This window comes from Callorhinchus milii, unplaced genomic scaffold (genome assembly GCF_018977255.1).
Source record: "Callorhinchus milii isolate IMCB2004 unplaced genomic scaffold, IMCB_Cmil_1.0 Scaffold2, whole genome shotgun sequence".
Lineage (NCBI taxonomy): Eukaryota > Metazoa > Chordata > Chondrichthyes > Chimaeriformes > Callorhinchidae > Callorhinchus > Callorhinchus milii.
The window spans coordinates 123,189,244-123,208,613 of NW_024704743.1; the positions used below are offsets into that span (position 1 = coordinate 123,189,244).

The 19,370-nt window shown below is 51.3% G+C and overlaps 2 protein-coding genes across 2 annotated transcripts in view; one reads left to right on the forward strand and one right to left on the reverse strand.

The window, feature by feature from the left end:
* The first annotated feature begins 243 nt into the window (after positions 1 to 243).
* LOC103172180 (integrin alpha-M-like) lies at positions 244 to 6,891 on the forward strand. Its single transcript, XM_042331708.1, has 6 exons — positions 244 to 302; positions 838 to 969; positions 2,760 to 2,914; positions 4,158 to 4,306; positions 5,928 to 6,059; positions 6,760 to 6,891. Exons 1-6 carry the CDS (start codon positions 244 to 246, stop codon positions 6,835 to 6,837), a joined length of 705 nt encoding a protein of 234 aa, XP_042187642.1. The 3' UTR covers positions 6,838 to 6,891.
* A 1,224-nt stretch (positions 6,892 to 8,115) lies between these two features.
* LOC103172884 (integrin alpha-M-like) overlaps positions 8,116 to 19,370 on the reverse strand; it is an 11,382-nt gene continuing 127 nt past the window's right edge. Inside the window, exons 2-11 of the mRNA XM_042331709.1 lie at positions 17,277 to 17,418; positions 15,909 to 16,019; positions 14,604 to 14,683; positions 14,031 to 14,114; positions 13,418 to 13,490; positions 12,264 to 12,371; positions 11,588 to 11,644; positions 9,659 to 9,763; positions 8,464 to 8,566; positions 8,116 to 8,132 (exon numbers count right to left, since the gene is read on the reverse strand). Coding sequence (XP_042187643.1) covers positions 8,116 to 8,132; positions 8,464 to 8,566; positions 9,659 to 9,763; positions 11,588 to 11,644; positions 12,264 to 12,371; positions 13,418 to 13,490; positions 14,031 to 14,114; positions 14,604 to 14,683; positions 15,909 to 16,019; positions 17,277 to 17,418 — 880 coding nt within the window. The remainder of the gene's footprint in view (positions 8,133 to 8,463; positions 8,567 to 9,658; positions 9,764 to 11,587; positions 11,645 to 12,263; positions 12,372 to 13,417; positions 13,491 to 14,030; positions 14,115 to 14,603; positions 14,684 to 15,908; positions 16,020 to 17,276; positions 17,419 to 19,370) is intronic.

Here is a 19,370-nt window from a genome sequence, read left to right on the forward strand (position 1 = left end):
TGATCCAAGCCAGATCGGGTGCGAATCTCTGTCTGTCCAGTGCCTTGGGACGTCCTCCTGACGTGAAAGGCGCTGTGTAAATGTCATTTGTTGTTGGTTTATATCCTGTGAAGCGCATTGAGACGTCTCGAAGATGTATAAGGCGCCGTATCAAATGCAAGGATTACTATTATTATTAAAAGAGGGAAAGGAGGGGACCAGGCAGAGGGATTGAGGGAGAGACTGACAGAGTTTTGGGGCGTAATGGCTGAAAGAACGGCCACCGGTGTGGAGCAGAGGGGACGAGGGGCAAACAGAAGTCCGTAGCCAGTCAAGCAGAAGCAGTGGATAGTGGGTTGGGAGTAAGCAGGTCGGAGAGGTAGGGAGGTGCCAGGGAGTGGAGGGGTTTGAAGACCAGTGAGAGGATCCTGAAATCCTACAAATCCTTGTTTTCGATATAGTGCCTTATTACATCTCAAACGCTTTACAGGATATAGTGTAAAGTGAAGTGACCGGATATTTTGTGGGCCAAACACAGCAGCCAATTGCACACAGCAGCGTCCCACAAACAATCCTGGATCGAATGACCACATTTTTATTTATTTATATTTCATATATTTTTTTGAAGGGATTATCATCCCTGGAAAAGTGATCTGCCAATCACCTAACAACCGGGTTACTACTGACTGTTGGTAAACAGGCGTGCGGAGTAAGGAAACTTGCCTAAGGTTTCGCCCTGCCGGGAATCGAACCCAGGTCCTTTCACTTGCGAGGCGAGTGGTCTAACCACTGAGCTACAGGGCTCCATGATGGTGCTTCTATTAATGCAGTTGATGTGCTGGTTTTTGCTGTTAACAGCGTGTTGAAGGGGAGCAGCATTGATGGAAAGTTGAGATATTTTGGACGCTCTATCGATGGCTCTCTGGACCTGACTGGGGATAATCTGACTGACATCAGCGTGGGGGCTTTGGACCATCTTTTCATCCTTCGGTGAGACTAAGATCCTGACCCCTTCATTATAACCTGTACCTTTCCTCCTTGGGGCTAAACTGGCTACAAGTTGGAAGGTTGCAAATGTTACTCCCCTGTACAAAGCAACAACAATTTGGATTTATATAGCGCCCTCCATGCCGGATGGCGTCTCAGAGAGCTTCACAGTAACGGATCCCGGGGCAGAGGCACGGGGAGGTGGAGGAAGGTGACCAAAGGCGCAGTCGAACAGAAAGGTCTTTAGCAGAGACCTGAAAATAGGAAGAGAGGGAGCGAGACGAAGGGAATAAGGAAGGGAGTTCCAGAGCCTCGGGGCATAGTGGCTGAAGGCACGGCCGCCGAGGGTGGAGTGGAGGACTCAGGGGATGAGGAGGAGGCCAGACCCAGAGGAACACAGGCAACGACAGAAAGCATAGAGTGGTTGCTTTTCTGACTGGAGGGAGGTGTGTAGTGGTGTCCCTCAGGGGTCGGTATTGGGACCACTGCTCTTTCTGATCTATATTAATGATCTGAATCTGGATATAAGGAGCACAATTTCCAAATTTGCAGATGATACTAAGCCAGGAAAAGTAGTTAATAGTGAGGAGGACAGCACCAGACTCCAAGAGTACTTAGACAGATTGGTAAAATGGGCAGAAACGTGGCAGATGAGAATTAATGAGGAGAAATGTGAAGTGTTGCATTTTGGTAGGAAGAATGAGGAGACGCGGTATAAGCTGATGGTACAATCTTAAAGGAGACAAATGAACAGAGACCTGGGGGTCCACATAAGCAAATCTCTGAAGGTGGCCGGACAGGTAGATAAAGCTGTTAAGAAAACATATGGGATACGATGCTTCATAAATGGGGCATAGAATACACAAGTCAGGAGGTTATGTTGAATATTTATAAAATGCTGTTAGTCCTCAGTTGGAGACTCCGTTCAGTTCTGGGCACCGCACTTTAGGAAAGATGTTTGGGCATTGGAGAGGGTGCAAAGGAGGTTTACCAGAGTGGTCCCAGGAATGAAGGACCTTAGTTATGAGGAGAGGTTAGCGAAACTAGGATTATTCTCCCTCGAGCAGAGAAGATTAAGAGGGGATTTAATAGAGATTTTCAAGATCATGACAGGATTTGACAGGTTGAATGGGGAAAAACTGTTTCCACTGGTATGTGGGTCAGTAACCCGAGGACACCGATTTCAGATAGTTGTTAAAAGAAACAGCGGGGAGGTTTTTTTACCCAGTGAGATGTTGGGATCTGGAATGCATTACCTAAAAGGGTAGTGGAACCCAATTCAATAACAACTTTTAAGACAGAAGTAGATGGGTATTTGGGGAGGACAGGATTGTGGAGAGAAAGCGGTCCAGTGGGATTGAGTTAGATTGCTCTTTTAGGAGCCGGCGCAGACACCATGGGCCGAATGCCTGGATGTCGTGTGTGTGACACACACTGGATGTCGTGTGTGTGAAACACGCTGGATTCCGTGTGTGTGACGCACGCTGGATGCCGTGTGTGTGACGCACGCTGGATGTCGTGTGTGTGAAACACACTGGATGTCGTGTGTGTGATGCACGCTGGATGTCGTGTGTGTGAAACACGCTGGATGCCGTGTGTGTGATGCACGCTGGATGCCGTGTGTGTGAAACACGCTGGATGCCGTGTGTGTGACGCACGCTGGATAATAATAATAATAATATGTCGTGCGTGTGACACACGCTGGATGTCGTGTGTGTGACACGCTGGATGTCGTGTGTGTGACACGCTGGATGTTGTGTGTGTGACACGCTGGATGTTGTGTGTGTACCCAGTTCTCGGCCAGTGCTGCAGTTGAAGGTCACGGTGACGTTCACTCCTGACAATATAAGCCCATTGGACGATGGGTGTTCGGCCCCCGCAGCGCAGGGCACACCAGTAACCGCCAATGTCTGCTTCACCATCATAAAGGACATCCCCGACACACTAGGTTTGTGTCACTCCTCTCTCCTCTCTTTCTCTATCTCTCAGTCTCTCTCTTCTCTCCATCTCCTCTCCCAGTCTCTCTCTCGCTCGCTCTCTCTCTCTCTCTCTACTCAGTCTCGCTCTTCTCTCCATCTCCTCTCTCTCTCTCTACCTCTCAGTCTCTCCCTTCTCTCCATCGCTTCTTTCAGTCTCAGTCTCTCTCTTCTCTCCATCACCTCTCTCTTTCCCCCATCTTCCTCCTCTCTTCTCTACCTCTTTCTCTCTTTATTTTCTCTCCTCTCTCTACCTTTGTCTCTCTCTCACTCTGTCTCTCTCTCTTCTCCCTCCTCCTCCCTCCCCTCTCAGTCTATCTCTTTCTTCTCTCTTCCTCCTCCCCTCTCCCTCCTCTCTCCCCACCTTCCTCCTCTCTCTTCTCTACCTTGTTCTCTCTCTTCTCTCCTCTCTCTACCTCTCTCTGTCTCTTGTTCTCTCTTCTCTCCCTGACTTTCTCTTACAGCTTCTCTTTGTCTACCTCTCTATCTCTCCTTTCTTTCTCTCTCTCTCTCTCTCTCTCTCACCATCTCTTTCCCTCCTCTTTCCCTCTCTTTTCTCTCCTCTCCATCTGCTCTCTCTCTATACATCTCTCCCTCTCTTCTCTCCATCTCCTCTCTTTCTCTCTTGGTCTCTCTCTTTCTATCCTCTCTCTCCTGTCGTCCCTTTTATTCTTTTTTTTGGGAATGGAATTAGATATTTCCCATGGTGGAGGGATGGAAAGAGATGGAGCAAGCGAGCAAGGAGAGAAGGAGAGATGAAGGGAGGGAATGAGAGAGGGAGGGAGGGAATGAGGGATCGAGAGGGGGTGAGGTGAGGGGAGGATGAATGGAGTGAAGGATTGAGGGAGGCATGGAGTGAATGAGGGAGGGATGGAGAGGCAGTGAGGGAGGGATGGAGAGAGGGAGGGATGGGGAGAGGGTGGGATGGAGAGGCAGTGAGGGAGGGATGGAGAGAGGGAGGGATGGAGGGACGGAGGGATGGAGAGATGGAGGGATGGAGAGGGAGTGAGGAAGGGATGGAGAGAGGGAGGGATGGAGAGTGGGAGGGATGGAGAGAGGGAGGGAGGGGGGCAGGGAGGGATGGAGAGAGGGAGGGATGGAGAGTGGGAGGGATGGAGAGAGGGAGGGAGGGGGGGATGGAGGGAGTGAGGATTGCAGACAGAAGCTGAACGTTTTGCTGGGTGCTGGTATAAAATGTCTGCCTTGTGTAAACAGGAAATCTCAATGTCAAAATCTCCTATCAGCTGGCTCTGGACATCGCCCGAAAAATCCAGCGAGCAGAACTGGGGAGTCAGAGGAGCGGGACACAGTCCGTTGATACAGGAAGGAAAGAGGCCTGTGTAAAAACCCAGATAAACGTCAAGGTACAAGCCAGGAGTCCTGTAGCTCGGTGGTTAGAGCACCAGAGGACCTGGGTTCGATTCCCGGCCGGGGCAAAACCTTTGCCAAGTTTCCGTACTCCACACGCCTCTGTTTACCCAGCAGGTCAGTAGGAACCCAGTTGTTAGTCGATTGGCGCATCGCTTTCCAGGAGTAATCCCTTCCCCCAAAACAAATTTGGTCTCTCAATCCACGACTGTTTGTGGGACACTGCTGTGCGCAATTGGCTGCCACGTTTCGCCCACAAAATATACAGTCACTACATAGAGACGTAGGGTACAAAAGCAAGGAAGTTCTGTTAAACCTAAGTCACTGGTTAGGCCTGAGCTGGAGTATAGTGTCCAATTCTGGGCACCGCACATTAGGAAGGATAACAAGACTTTGGAGAGGGATCAGAGAAGATTCACCAGAATGTTACCAGGGATGAGGGACTTTAGTTATACGGAGAGACTGGAGAAACCGGGATTGTTCTCCTTAGACTAGGGAGGGTTGAGGGGAGGTTAAATAAAGGTGTTCAAAATTTTGAGGGGTTTTGATAGAGTAAATAGGGAGAAACGGTTTCCTCTGGCAGTAATCAGGGGACATAGAGGAAAGATAATTGTCAAAAGAACCAGAGGGGGAGATGAGGAGAATTTTTTTTACACAGAGAGAGTTGATGGACCGAATGGCCTCCTTCTATGACAATGTACATTTATACAGTGCTTCACTGCGGAAGGACAACCCAGGGAATGCTCAGTTGGAGATTAAAATCCCTTTTGTTGTGACTCAATGGAAACCCACTTCCACATGAGATTTAAAGTCCGCTCTCTGTCAGCCCGGCTCAGTCGCTGTGTGTCAGCCCGGCTCAGTCGCTGTGTGTCAGCCCGGCTCAGTCGCTGTGTGTCAGCCCGGCTCAGTCGCTGTGTGTCAGCCCGGCTCAGTCGCTGTGTGTCAGCCCGGCTCAGTCACTGTGTGTCAGCCCGGCTCAGTCGCTGTGTGTCAGCCCGGCTCAGTCGCTGTGTGTCAGCCCGGCTCAGTCGCTGTGTGTCAGCCTGGCTCAGTCGCTGTGTGTCAGCCCGGCTCAGTCGCTGTGTGTCAGCCCGGCTCAGTCGCTGTGTGTCAGCCCGGCTCAGTCACTGTGTGTCAGCCCGGCTCAGTCGCTGTGGGTCAACCCGGCTCAGTCGCTGTGTGTCAGCCTGGCTCAGTCGCTGTGTGTCAGCCCGGCTCAGTCGCTGTGGGTCAACCCGGCTCAGTCGCTGTGTGTCAGTCCGGCTCAGTCGCTGTGTGTCAGCCCGGCTCAGTCACTGTGGGTCAACCTGGTTTAGTTGCTCGCTTTCTGGCCTCCGAGTCAGAAGGTTATGGGTTTGAGCCCCACACGTCAATGACTTTATAGCTGGAATCACACAGCCTAAACAGATGCTACATCGCAGCGCTGGGGAGAGAGAGAGAGAGAGACGGAGAGAGAGACGCATTGTCAGAGACACCGAAGAGATGTTCAACCTCACTCCCCATCCGCGCCCTGCTCAGGCGAACGTTAAAGGTCTCCCACGGCGCTGTCGAAGGGGAACGAGAAGGGAATTTCTCTCTCTCACACTCTCTCTCTCTCTCTCTCTCTCTCTCTCCTAGCCTTGTATCCTGGACAGCCTGAATCCCATTCTGTTGCATGTGGCTGCCTCGGTGACAGGAGAGAAGATCTCAGGTCAACGGAATCTGATCCCTGTGATGAAAGGGGGTGAAAACATCACCCACACAGGCACGGTGAGGTTTCAGCCACAATAACCTGCGCTTACACTGCACCGTCTACATAGGGAGGCACTGACAGGGGAGAGGGAGGGAGAGGGAGGGAAGAGAACAAGAGAAGGAGCGAGAGAAAAAGAATGGGGGAGAGAGTGGGGGGGAGAGGGGCAGAGAGGGAGAGATAACACGGAAGGGAGGGAGTGGGGGAAGCAGAGAGAGGGAAGGAGAGAGCAAGAGTGGGAGAGAGAGGGGGAGTCAGGGAGAGAGAGTGAGAGAGAGAGGGACAGGGTGAGAGAGAGAGAGAGTCATAGTATGGGAGGGAGGGGGCGAGATGGTGAGGGACTGGGAGTGAGATGTGGGATAGAGCAAGAAAGGGAGAGAGAGAAAAGGGCGGTGGGGTATTGAGTGAATGAGAGAGAGTGAGACAGAGAGAAGAAAAGAGGGCGAGAGAGAGAGCGAGAGAGGATGAGGGAATGCAGGAGAGTGGGAGGGAGAGGGCGAAAGAGGGAGGTAGAGGATGAGAGAGAGGAAGAGTAAGGATAAGAGAGAGGGGGAAGGGAGAGAGAGGGAGGATGAGAAAAAGAGAGGGTGAGAGAGTCTCATTCCCTCACACGCACTCTTTCTCTCCCTCTCTCATTCTGTCTTACACACTCCCCCTCCCTCTACCCTCCTCTCTCTCCCTCTCTCACACTCTCTCTCTCTTATTATTATTTATTATTAGCTGCTGTTTAAGAAGCAATGCGGCTCTGATGATATCTGCACTGACCAACTGGAGGTGATGTTTGATTTTCAGGGGTAAGGATCGAGCAACTCGTTCTCTTTACCTCAACCCAGAACTCTACGCACACACACACACTACACACACACACTACACACACACACACACACTACACTACACACACACACTACACACACACACTACACTACACACACTACACACACACACTACACTACACAACACACACACCACACACAATACACACCACACACTACACACACACCACACACACACACACACACCACTACACTACACACACTACACACACCATACACACACACTACACACACCATACACACACTACACACAACCACACACACTACACACACACACACACTACACCACACACACACAACACACACACACTACACACACTACACTACACACACACACTACACTACACACACACACACTACACACAACACACACACACACTACACACACACACTACACACACACACACACACACTACACTACACACACACTACACACAACACACACACACACACACTACACACACACACTACACACACACTACACTACACACACACACTACACTACACACACACACACACTACACACACAACACACACACACTACACACACACACTACACTACACACACACTACACACACACACTACACACACACACTACACACAACACACACACACACACTACACACACACACTACACTACACACACACACTACACTACGCACACACACTACACACACACACTACACACACAACACACACACATACACAACACACACACTACACACACACTACACACACACTACACACACACTACACTACGCACACACACTACACACACACTACGCACACACACTACGCACACACACTCACACTACACTACACACACACACTACACACACACTACACACACACAACACACACACACTACACACACACTACACTACACACACACACTACACACACACACACACGCTCACACTATACACATACATACATATATACACACACGCACACACACATGCACACACACACACGCTCGCATACATACATAAACACACGCACACATACACACATACATACATACACACACAAACACATACATAGACACACATACATACACAAGCACATACATACACTCACACACACAAACATACACGTGTACATGCACTCACACACATGCATATACATACACACACACATACCGACACACAAACACACATACATACACTTCACTCACTCGTCATCACTCGCTCACTCACTCACACACACACACTCGCACGCATACACAACTAATAGACATATCTATCTTGGGTCCTGAGCTGCGAAACACAATAAAACACAGAACTAAACTAAAATAAATCTGATTACTGAGATCTGAGATAGAGAGAGACTGACAGAGAGAGAGAGAGAGTGATCGAGAGGGAGACTGAGGGAATGAGACAGAAAGAGAGAGATGCGGGGAGAGAAAGTGAGATAAATAGAGAGAGAGAGACAGAGGGAGAAACTGAGAAAGAGAGTATACTGAGAGACAGAAGGAGAAACAGAGAGAGAGAGAGAGAGAGAGACATACACACACACACAGAGGAAAGATGAGAAACAGAGAGAAGGAGAGACAGGAGGAGAAACCGAGAGAGAGGGAAAGAGAGAGACATGAGCAGGAGCTAACCGTTGCTTTCTGGAACAGTGTTGTAGACTGGATGAACCGCTTTGTATCATAAGTCACCTCGGCGTTAGTTTCAAGGAGATGTTTTGACTGAAAGACACATGTATAAGCGGGTGAGTGATCAATCTCTCTCCCCTGCCACCTCCTCACAACAGGACTGCCATTAACATCAGTCTGACACACACGGAAACCCGTCACCGTGACCAGCCGGTGTCTGACACACACGGAAACCCGTCACCGTGACCAGACGGTGTCTGACACACACGGAAACCCGTCACCGTGACCGGCCGGTGTCTGACACACACGGAAACCCGTCACCGTGACCAGCCGGTGTCTGACACACACGGAAACCCGTCACCGTGACCGGCCGGTATCTGACACACACGGACACCCGTCACCGTGACCGGCCGGTGTCTGACACACACGGAAACCCGTCACCGTGACCAGCCGGTGTCTGACACACACGGAAACCCGTCACCGTGACCGGCCGGTGTCTGACACACACGGAAACCCGTCACCGTGACCGGCCGGTGTCTGACACACACGGAAACCCGTCACCGTGACCGGCCGGTGTCTGACACACACGGAAACCCGTGTTTCCTAAAAGAAATCCATCTCATTTGTTCTTGAAAGAATCAACACTTTCTGCTTCCAGCGTCTCCTTAGGGAGTCTTTTCCATAGCTCTCCTCCGTCACACCATCGATGGCCACGCTTTCAGCCGCTACAGCCGGGCTCCACTGGCTCCCCATCACCGAACCGATCAACTTCAAGATCCTCACACTCGTGTTCAGATGCCTTCACTTTCTGGCACTTCCCGATCTCTCCAACCTCCTCACTCCCCAGTCCACCACCCGGCGTCTCTGCTCGACTGGCACTGCCCTCCTGCTCGTCCCTCGCACCCTCCGCCCCACCATCGGAGGTCGCGCTTTCAGCCGGTACACCCCAAAACTCTGGTACACTCTCCCTCAATCCCTCCGCCTTGCTCCCTCTCTCCCCCTTCAAGTCAAGTCTGAAAAGCTTCCTCTTGGACCGTGCTTCCGTCCACCTCCCACCCCCACATCAGTGGCTCGGAGTCAGGCTCCGCCACTAGCTCTGAGACACTACCCTGCGTGGAGGGCGATGTGTAAGTGCAAGTTGTTGTTGTAAAAGCGCGTGGTTGGTGTAATGATGAGCGGCTGTACCTGCTCTAATCCCTTTGTCTTGATGACTCCAGAAACGTGGAAGACTACAGTCTGAGCGATGTCCAGGGTTGCCAAATCACACACCTCCACGAGCCAAACCGTGACCTGTAACCCACACAGCACAAGCCTCAGGCAAGGGGCAGCGTCTCAACGGTACAACCATTTAACAGTGAAAGTCCTGTAGCTTTCTTTGGAGTCCTGTAGCTCAGTGGTTAGAGCACTCGCTTTGCAAGCGAGAGACCGGAGTTCAATTCCAGGCAGAGGGCGAAACCTTGGGCAAGTTTCCTTACTCCACACAGAGCCTAATAATAATCCCTCCAAACACCAAAACAATAATAAATTGGTCATCTTCAATCTACGACTGTTTGTGGGACATTGCTGTGCGCAATTGGCTGCCGCGTTCGCCCACAAATATACAGTCATTTCACTTCACAGTGTGTTCTGTGAAGCGCTTTGGGACGTCCTTCCGACGTGAAAAGCGCTATATCAAATGCAAGGATTATTATTATTAAATCAGGAGGCAGTTTTCACGCACACACACAAAGGGGAGTGGAAATCTGGAACTCTCTCCCTCCCCCAAAAGCCTGTGGATTTATGGCTGAATCCATTCACATTGTCCAGACTGAGATGGAGAGATAATAATAATAATAATCCTTGCATTTGATACAACAACAACAACTCAGATTTATATAGCGCCCCGACGTCTCAGAGCGCTTTACAGTAACGGATCCCGGGGGCCGAGCTGGGGGGGGGGCGGGGGGGGGAGGGGAGAGGAGAAGGTGACCAAGGGTGCGGTCGAAAAGAAAGGTCTTCAGCAGAGACCTGAAAATAGGAAGGGAGGGAGCGAGACGAAGGGAGTTCCAGAAGGGAGTTCCAGAGCCTCAGGGCATAGTGGCTGAAGGCACGGCCACTGAGGGTGGAGCGGAGGACTCGGGGGATGAGGAGGAGGCCAGACCCAGAGGATTGAAGGCAACGAGTACTGTTTTGAGGAGAGAGGAGGTCAGAGAGGTCGGGGGGTGCAGAGGAGCGCAGGGACTTGAATACAAGGGAGAGGATCTTGAAATCGAATACAGCACCTTATCACGTCTTTGAGACATCTCAAAGCGCTTCACAGAATAAACTGTAAAGTGAATTGACTGTATATTTTGTGGGTGAAACACGGCAGCCAATTGCGCACAGCAGCGTCACCCTATTAAATTATTATGTGTTTAAGGGATTATTATCCCCGGAAAAGCGATCCGCCAATTGACTGATATCCAGGCTCCTACTTACTACTAGATAAACAGGCGTGTGGAGTAAGGAAACTTGCCCAATGTTTCGATCTGTCTGGGAATCAAACCCAGTTCCTCTCGCTTGTGAGGAGAGCGCTCTCACCACTGAGCTACAGGACTCCATCTTTAACACCAGTCCACTTTAAACAGAAACAGTACATTCTGTTTAGCGCTTTGAGACGTCTTGAAGACGTGATAAGGGGCTCTATCAAAAACAACAATTGTTATTATTATTATTGGAGTTGAAGTACAGATCAGCCATGATCTAATAGAATGGAGGAACAAACTCGAGGGGCTGAATGGCCTCCTCCTGTTCCTATGTCAGGGCCAATCACAATTCAGCCTGTCTGCTTTCTGAGGTTTTTAATCGGGTTTATTTGTGGATATTTTAGCCATTTGAGAGTGCTTATAAATCACATCTTTTTGGCGCTGTCCTTTGGATGAGACATTAAACCGAGTTAAACCAAGATCCCCGTCTGTGCCCTGTTCAGGTGGACGTTAAACATCTCTCTCTCTTTCTCAGTCTCTCTCTCAATCTCTCTCTCTCTCACTCTCACTCACTGTCTCAGTCTAACTCATTCACTCTTACTCTCTCTCAGCACCTTTCATGTCCCTGTCTGTGTATGCCAGTGTCACTATGTGAGATGCGGTTACTCACCGGGGAGCTTTTCTCGTTACTTGTCTGGTTACTGCGTCTACATTTTATATTGGTGAGCTGAGGAAAGAAAGAGAATGACTGGGTGAGCGAGAGAGAGAGATAGACTGAGAGAGAGAGAGAGAGACTGAGAGAGATACTGAGAGAAAAGACTGAGACAGAGAGAGACTGAAATAGAGACTGAGAAAGAGACCGAGATAGAGACTGATAGAATGAGAGAGATTAAGAGAGAGAATGAGAGAGACAGAGAGACTGCGAGAGAGACAAAGACAAGAGAATACGACAGAGAGACCGATGGCCTGGTCGAAGAGGAGGGTCTTGAGGTGGGACTTGAAGGAGGCTAAGGAGGGGGAGAGGCGGAGTGATTGGGGGATGGAATTCCAGAGGTTGGGGGCAGAGTGGCTGAAGGCTCTCCCGCCAATGGTGGGGTGGATGGGTCGGGGGACGTGGAGCAGCCAGAGCCGACTGAGGGGAGGGAGCGGGTGGGTTGGTAGGGGGTTAGGAGGTCGCAGAGGTAGGGTGGGGCGAGGCCATGGAGGGCTTTGTAGGTGAGGACCAGGATCTTGAACTGGATCCTCTGAAGGATAGGGAGCCAATGGAGTCGGGCGAGAGTGGGGGAGATGGGGTCACACAGACAGACACAGACAGACAGACAGACGGACAGACAGTCGTCACTCACATCGTTGCTGCTGATATTGATCGATTCCCAGAAAATGTTCGGTTTCATGGCAATGGGAACCTTAAACGTCAGAGTCACGGGGAGGCTGACCTGACCCAAGTTCTCAACCTGTCGGGCATCCAACCAGCCTGATATTACACCCGTCCTCGACCCCATCCCCGATCCAAGCCCCGACCCCAACCTCATCCCCAACACCAACCCCATACCAACGACATCCCGAACCCAACCCCATTCCGACCACATCCCGACCCCAACCCAATCCTGACCCTAACCCCAAACCCGACCCCAACCACAGCCCCGACCTCGACCCCAGCCCCGAAACCTAACCCCAGCCCTGACCCAAAATCCGACCCCATCCCCAACCCCAGCCCAACCCCAGCCACAACCCCAGCCCTGACCCCAACCCCAGCCCTGACCCCATCCTCGAGTCCATCTCCAACCCTAACCCCGACTGCATCCCCGACCCCAAACCCGACCCCATCCCCCATTCCATCCCCAACCCTAACCCCATCCCCAACCCCATCCCCATCCCCGATCACATCCCCGAACACAGCCCCAACCCCAACCCCAGTCCCGAACCCAGCCCCGACCTCAACCCAGCCCCGACCTCAACCCCAACCCGAGCCCCGACCCCAGCCCCAACCACTCGCCCAACCCTAGCCCTGACCCCAACTCCAACCCTGACCCCAACCCCAGCTCCGACCCCAACCCCAGTCCCGAACCCAGCCCCGACCCCAACCACGGCTCCGACCCCGAGCCCAGCCCCAACCTCAGCCTCGACCCCAGCTGCGATCCCAGCTCCGACCCCAACCCCTACCCCAGGCCTGACCACAACCCCAACCCCAGCCCCAACATCAGCCCCGACCCCAAACTCCAGCCCCAATCCCAACCTCCAGCTCCAACCCCAAACTCCAGCCCCAGTCCCCAGCCCTGAACCCCAGCACCAAACTCCAGCTCCAACCCTAGCCCCAACACCAACCCCAAACCCAACCACAACCTCAGCCCCAACCCCCAGCTCCAATCTCAGCCCCAAACCCCAGCCCGAGCCCCAACCACAGCCCCAGCCTTAGCTAATTGATCAGTGTGAGGTGCTGTGAAGCTCGGAGATGTGTGCGGCGTGAGCGGTGCTGTATGTGGAACGCGAGACAAGTTACCTTGTACACATGTTCAATGGGCATCTGCACCTCTGCATTAGATGTGCCATTTATGTACTGAGTTGATTCTAATCTGAAGAGACATGAATCAATACTGGAGTAACAATCCGCAGTGACAGCCTTTAACACTGAAATATCTTATGTCTGTCAAGTTTGCTGACTAACACACAACTCACATACACACACTCCTATTCACACACACTTACACAGTCACAAACACACACACTTTCACAGACACAGATACACACACATACAGAAACACACACACACATATACGCATTCACACAAACAGACACACACAGACAGACAGATGCACACACGATATAGCGCCTGATCATATCTTTGAGAATCTCAAAGTGCTTCACAGAATATACTGTAAAGTGAATTATATTTTATAAATAGACACACACAAAGACACACACAGCCACAGACACACATATATACAGACATACACACACCGATAGAGACACACACAGACACACACACATAGATAGAGACACACATACACACAGATGAGGGAGTAGGAGGGTTACAGTATGTCACCTGTTAGGACACAAGGCCGGGGTGTGTGTGAAGCGTAGGGAGTGCGGGTGAGGGTGGGGGTAAAACTCACCCTTTCAGAATGACATTGATTTGAAACTGCACAGGCAGTGATTGACGGGCGGAGCTGTGTTTGGTATCTCGTTTTTTGTTCAAACTGATGGAAAGAAAGAAAAAGAGAACGATTTGGAATAACCTTGTTTTATAATAATAATCCTTGCATTTAATGTAAGGAATTATCATGTCATTGGGACGTCTCAAAGCGCTTCACAGAATATACTGCAAAGTGAATTGATTGTATATTTTGTGGCAGCCAATTCCGCACAGCAGCGTCCCACAAACAGTCGAGGATTGAGTGATCACATTATTAGTATTATTAACCCCGGAAAAGTGATCCGTCAATCGACTAACAAGCGGGTTCCTACTACTGCTAGGTAAACAGAGGTGTGTGGAGTAAGGAAACTTACTTAAAATAAGAACATAGAAACATAAGAAATGCTAGAAGAAAAAAGACCAAGGTCTCTCTAGTTTGCCTTCTATCTTCCTGGCGGTCGCATGTACATATGTTCCACAGGTTCACTATTCGCTCACTGATATAGGGGAGAGTAGGGGGAGGAGAGGGCGATAGGGGGGTGCAGAGAATTACCTAACAGCGTCCACATTAAATGTCACGCTTTCTTTCCAGTTGGTTTGGGACACGACATGAAAGGTGGTGAGTAACATGGCCTGCAGAGAGAAGGGAAATTCGAGGTAATAATCCTTGCATTTGATACAGCAGCTTATCACATCGTCGAAACGTCTCAAAGCGCTTCACAGAATATACTGGAAAGTGTAGTGATTGGGTGTTTAGTGGACGAAACGCGGCAGCCAATTGCGCACAGCAGCGTCCCGCAAACAGTTGTGGATTGATCGATGATTAGAGCGAGATAGGGTAGATGGATAAATTTTTAATAAAATAAGAAGGAGCATGTCTCAAAGTGCTGCCCAGGACTCGTTGTAAATAATAATAATAATAATAATAATAATAATCCTTGCATTTGATATAGCGCTTTTCACGTCAGGAAGACGTCCCAAAGCGCTTCACAGAACACACTGTAAAGTGAATTGACTGTATATTTGTGGGCGAACGCGGCAGCCAATTGCGCACAGCAATGTCCCACAAACAGTCGTAGATTGAAAATGACCAATTTAATTATTGTTTTTGGTTTTTTGGAGGATTATTATTAGGCGTGTGGAGTAAGGAAACTTGCCCAAGGTTTCGCCCTGCCTGGAATTGAACTCAGGTCTCTCACTTGCAAAGCGAGTGCTCTAACCACTGAGCTACAGGACTCCACGAAGTGTAGTGACTGTGTGTTTAACGTGACAGCCCCCCCTGTTTGTGCACAGCGATGTCCCTGTAAACAACTGTGAGGCGAGCGAACGGTTTTAACTATTGGCCGGGACGCTGGGGGAGAGAACGAGAGAAACACCCTTCTATTTTCAAACAGTGCCTCTGGAGATGTTTAATGTCCGCCCTGAAGGGGGAATGTGTGGGGAGTGAGTGAGGTTTGACGTCTCAGCCAAAGGACAGCGTCTCTGATGTGTAGATCCAGGCAAGAACAACACATGACAGTTACACGGCGCCTTTCACGTCGGGAGGATGTCCCAAGCCGCCGGACAGTCAGGGATTTGGACCCGAGCTGGGGGTTGGGATCAGGAGGGGTGGAGGGTGGGGAGGTTGGGGGTAGGAGGGTGGCGGAAACCACAGTCTAAGGGGAGGGTCTTGAGATGGGCCTTGAAGGAGGCGAGGGGCGAGGCGGAGGGACTGTGGGATGGATTTCCACAGGGTGGGGGCAGAGAGGCTGAAGGCCCGACCTCCGATGGTGGGGCGGGCTGGGCGGGGGATGTGGAGCAGGCTGGAGCTCGCTGAGCGGAGGGAGCAGACAGGTTGATATGGTAGGATGTGTCTCACCCTAGTGTGAGGTCTGAAGACAGGGTGGTTGATGCTGCAGATGATTTTCCCGTTCAGAGTGATGTCGGAATTTTTGGAGGCGTCACATATGACAGTCACTGGTCTGGAAGACTTTAACAAAGAGATCACACACGTTCTGTAATCATCTGGAAATAAAACCCACCCACAGACACTTCCTGCCCCAACAGAGCCAGAGCCAGAGCGCTGTGCATGTGTGTCTATGTGTATGTCTGTATGTGTGTGTGTGTGTGTCTGTCTGGTTATGTGTCTGTCTGCGTGTGTATCTGTATGTGTGTGGGTATCTGTGAGTGTCTCTGTGTGTGTGTCTGTGTCTGTATGTGTGTGCATCTGTGTATGTGTGTGTATCTGCGTATGTGTGTGTATCTATGTATGTGTGTGTGTGTGTGTGAGACCATACATTCCACCTACACATGGAAATTCCCGAGTTGTTTGTTGGAATGGAATGCATTCTCTCTCCCTCTCTTCCTGCGCAAAGTGTTAGGCACAGGTTGGCGAGAACTTGGGGGGAAGGCTTGGGGGGACCCCAGAGTGTGTGTTGGGGTAACTGCTGGAGTGTAACCGGCTAAACCCACACCGCTCGGCCATTGATATCACTGTCTGGCAGCTTTCCCGCTGCTTGTCCAGCGAGGACCCCCCTCCCCGTTAGTTAGGGCTTTGGCTGTGGGGTTACCAGGAGCTGAGGGGAGGATTCCCGGCCCTCAGTGACTGGTCGGCCCTTCCAGGTCCTGCTGATGAGCCGGGCCGGGCTGTGCTGCCATCAGCAGTGAGTGCCCCGGGACACCGCGGCCCCTCCTGGTCAGGAACCGGAATGGAGACCGGCACGGGGGGGGGGGGGGGGGTCGATCTGACATTCTCTTACCAGGCATTTTGGATTACAATAATAATAATAATTCTTGTATTTGATGCTCTGGTTAGGCCTGAGCTGGAGTATTGTGTGCAATTCTGGGCTCCACACTTTGGGAAGGATATCAAGGCCTTGGAGAGGGAGCAGAGGAGGTTTACCAGAATGTTACCAGGGATGAGGGACTTTAGTGATGTGGAGAGACTGGAGAAGCCGGGATTGTTCTCCTTAGAGCAGAGAAAGGTTAAGGGGAGATTTAATAAAGGTGTTCAAAATTACGAGGGATTTTGACAGAGTAAATAGGGAAAAACTGTTTCCACTGGCGGGTGGGTCAGTAACCAGGCACATAGATTCCAGGTAATTGACAAAAGAACCAGAGGGGAGATGAGACATTTTTTTTACCCAGAGTTGTTACGGTTTGGGGTAGGAGCGGGGGAGTGAGACTAGTTAGCAGCTCTTATGGCCTCCTTCTGTGCCGTCAGATGCTATGGTTCTGTGTATCTCACCTGAATGACGTTTGTTTTACGAAATGAGAGACCGGCGGGGATGGAGAAATGCAGGTCCGTGGAATAGGAATCCTCCCCCTTGTTCTCCAACGTGGTATTGATGAGCAGCACTGACGATGGGCTGACAATCAGAGAGCGAGCCCTGGGGGAGAGAGGGGGGGGGAGAGGAGGGGAGAGAGGGGGAGAGGAGGGAGAGATATAAGGGGGAGAGGTTGCGGGAAGGAGAGAAGAGGGGGAGAGAGCGGGGAAAAGAAAGGGAGAGGAGGGGATATGAGGGGAGAGAGAGGGGGGAGGGAGGGAGAGAGGGGGGAAGAGGGAGGGAAAGAGGGAGAAAGAGTGGGGAGATAGGGAGAGAGAGAGGGGAAAGAGAGGGAGAGAGGGGGGAGAGGGGAAGAAAGAGGGAGAAAGGGGGGGTGAGATAGAGAGAAAGGGTGGTAGATAGAGAGAGGGGTAGTGCAGAAGAGAGAGAAAGGGAAGGGAGAGAGGGGAGAGGGGGAAGAGAGAGAGAGAGGGAGTCAGAGGCTTGGGGTCGGATCCCCTGTTTGACAGCTGGCGGGTGCTGTTTCCCCCCCACCCCGTTCACACCCAGCACCGCGGGAGCTTTACCTCACAAACAGGAGCAACAACAACATTTGTATAGCACCTTTCACGTCAGGAGGATGTCCCAAGGAGCTGGACAGTGACAGCATTCCAGACCCGAGCTGGGGTCAGGGGGGAGAAGGGAGGGGAGGGGGAAGGAGGGTGACCGATGTTCGAGAGGAGGGTCTTGAGGCGGGACTTGAAGAAGGCTGAGGAGGGGGTGAGGCGGAGTGATTGGGGGATGGAGTTCCAGAGGTTGGGGGCAGAATGGCTGAAGGCTCTCCCGCCAATGGTGGGGCGGGTGGGTCGGGGGACGTGGAGCAGCCAGAGCCGACTGAGGGGAGGGAATGGGCGGGTTGGTAGGGGTTAGGAAGTGGCAGAGGTCGGGTGGGGCGAGGACATGGAGGGCTTTGTAGGTGAGGACCAGGATCTTGAACTGGATCCGCTGAAGGATAGGGAGCCAATGGAGTCGGGCGAGAGTGGGGGAGATGGGGTCACGGAGTTTGGTGCGGGAGAGGACACGGGCTGCAGAGTTCTGGAGGATCTGCATCCTGTGGAGGGAGGAGTTGGGAAGGCGTTTGCATAGTCGAGCGATGAAGGCGTGAACAAGAGTTTCAGCGCCTGAGGGGTGAGGCAGTGGCGGAGTCGGGCGATGTTACGGAGGGGCAGGCGAAGGGATTGAGGTTTTGTCTCTCTCCCCCACCCCCGCTCTCCCCCCGCCCCGCCCTCAGCCCTGGCCTGGCTCTGTGACTCTAGTTGTGTGTCTCTCTGGGTGTGTGTACGTCTATGCGTGTCTCGGGGGGGGGGGGGGGGGGGGGATGTATGTGTGTATATGGCTGTATGTGTGTGTGTCTATCAGTGTGTTTCTCTCTATGGGATGGGTGTGTTTGTCTGTGTGTGTGTCTCTGTGTATGAGTGCGTGTGTCTCTTATGTGGGTGTGTGTCTGTGTGTATGTGAGTGCGTGTGTGTGAGTGTCTGTGAGTGTGTGTATGTGAGTGCGTGTATGTAGAGCGTAGAGTCCTGTAGCTCAGTGGTTAGAGCACTCGCCTCACAAGTGAGAGACCTGGGTTTGATTCCCGGCCGGGTGAAACCTTGGGAACGTTTCCTTACTCCACACACCTAATAATCTCTCAAAAACAATAATAAATTGGTCCCTTCAATCCACGACTGTGTGTGGGACGTTGCTGTGCACAATTGGCTGCCGCGTTTTGCCCACAAATATAAAGGCAATTCACTTTACGGTCTATTCTGTGAAACGCATTGAGACGTCTCGAAGATGTAATAAGGTGCTATATCAAATGCAAGGATTATTATTATGTGTGCATGTGTGTGTATGTGAGTGTGTGTGTGTGTATGTGTATGTGAGTGTGTGTATATGTGTGTGTGTATGTGTATGTATGTGAGTGTATGTATGTATGTGTGTGTATGTGTGTGAGTGTACGTGTGTATATGTGAGTGTATGTGTGTGAGTGTATATGTGAGTGTATGTGTGTGTGTATGTATGTACGTGTGTG

Coding starts and splice junctions, on each gene's coding strand:
- LOC103172180 (XM_042331708.1), top strand. CDS start 244: ATGGCTGAAAGAACGGCCACCGGTGTGGAGCAGAGGGGACGAGGGGCA. Junction 2,915..4,157: donor GGACATCCCCGACACACTAG/GTTTGTGTCACT, acceptor TTGTGTAAACAG/GAAATCTCAATGTCAAAATC. Junction 4,307..5,927: donor AAACCCAGATAAACGTCAAG/GTACAAGCCAGG, acceptor TCTCTCTCCTAG/CCTTGTATCCTGGACAGCCT.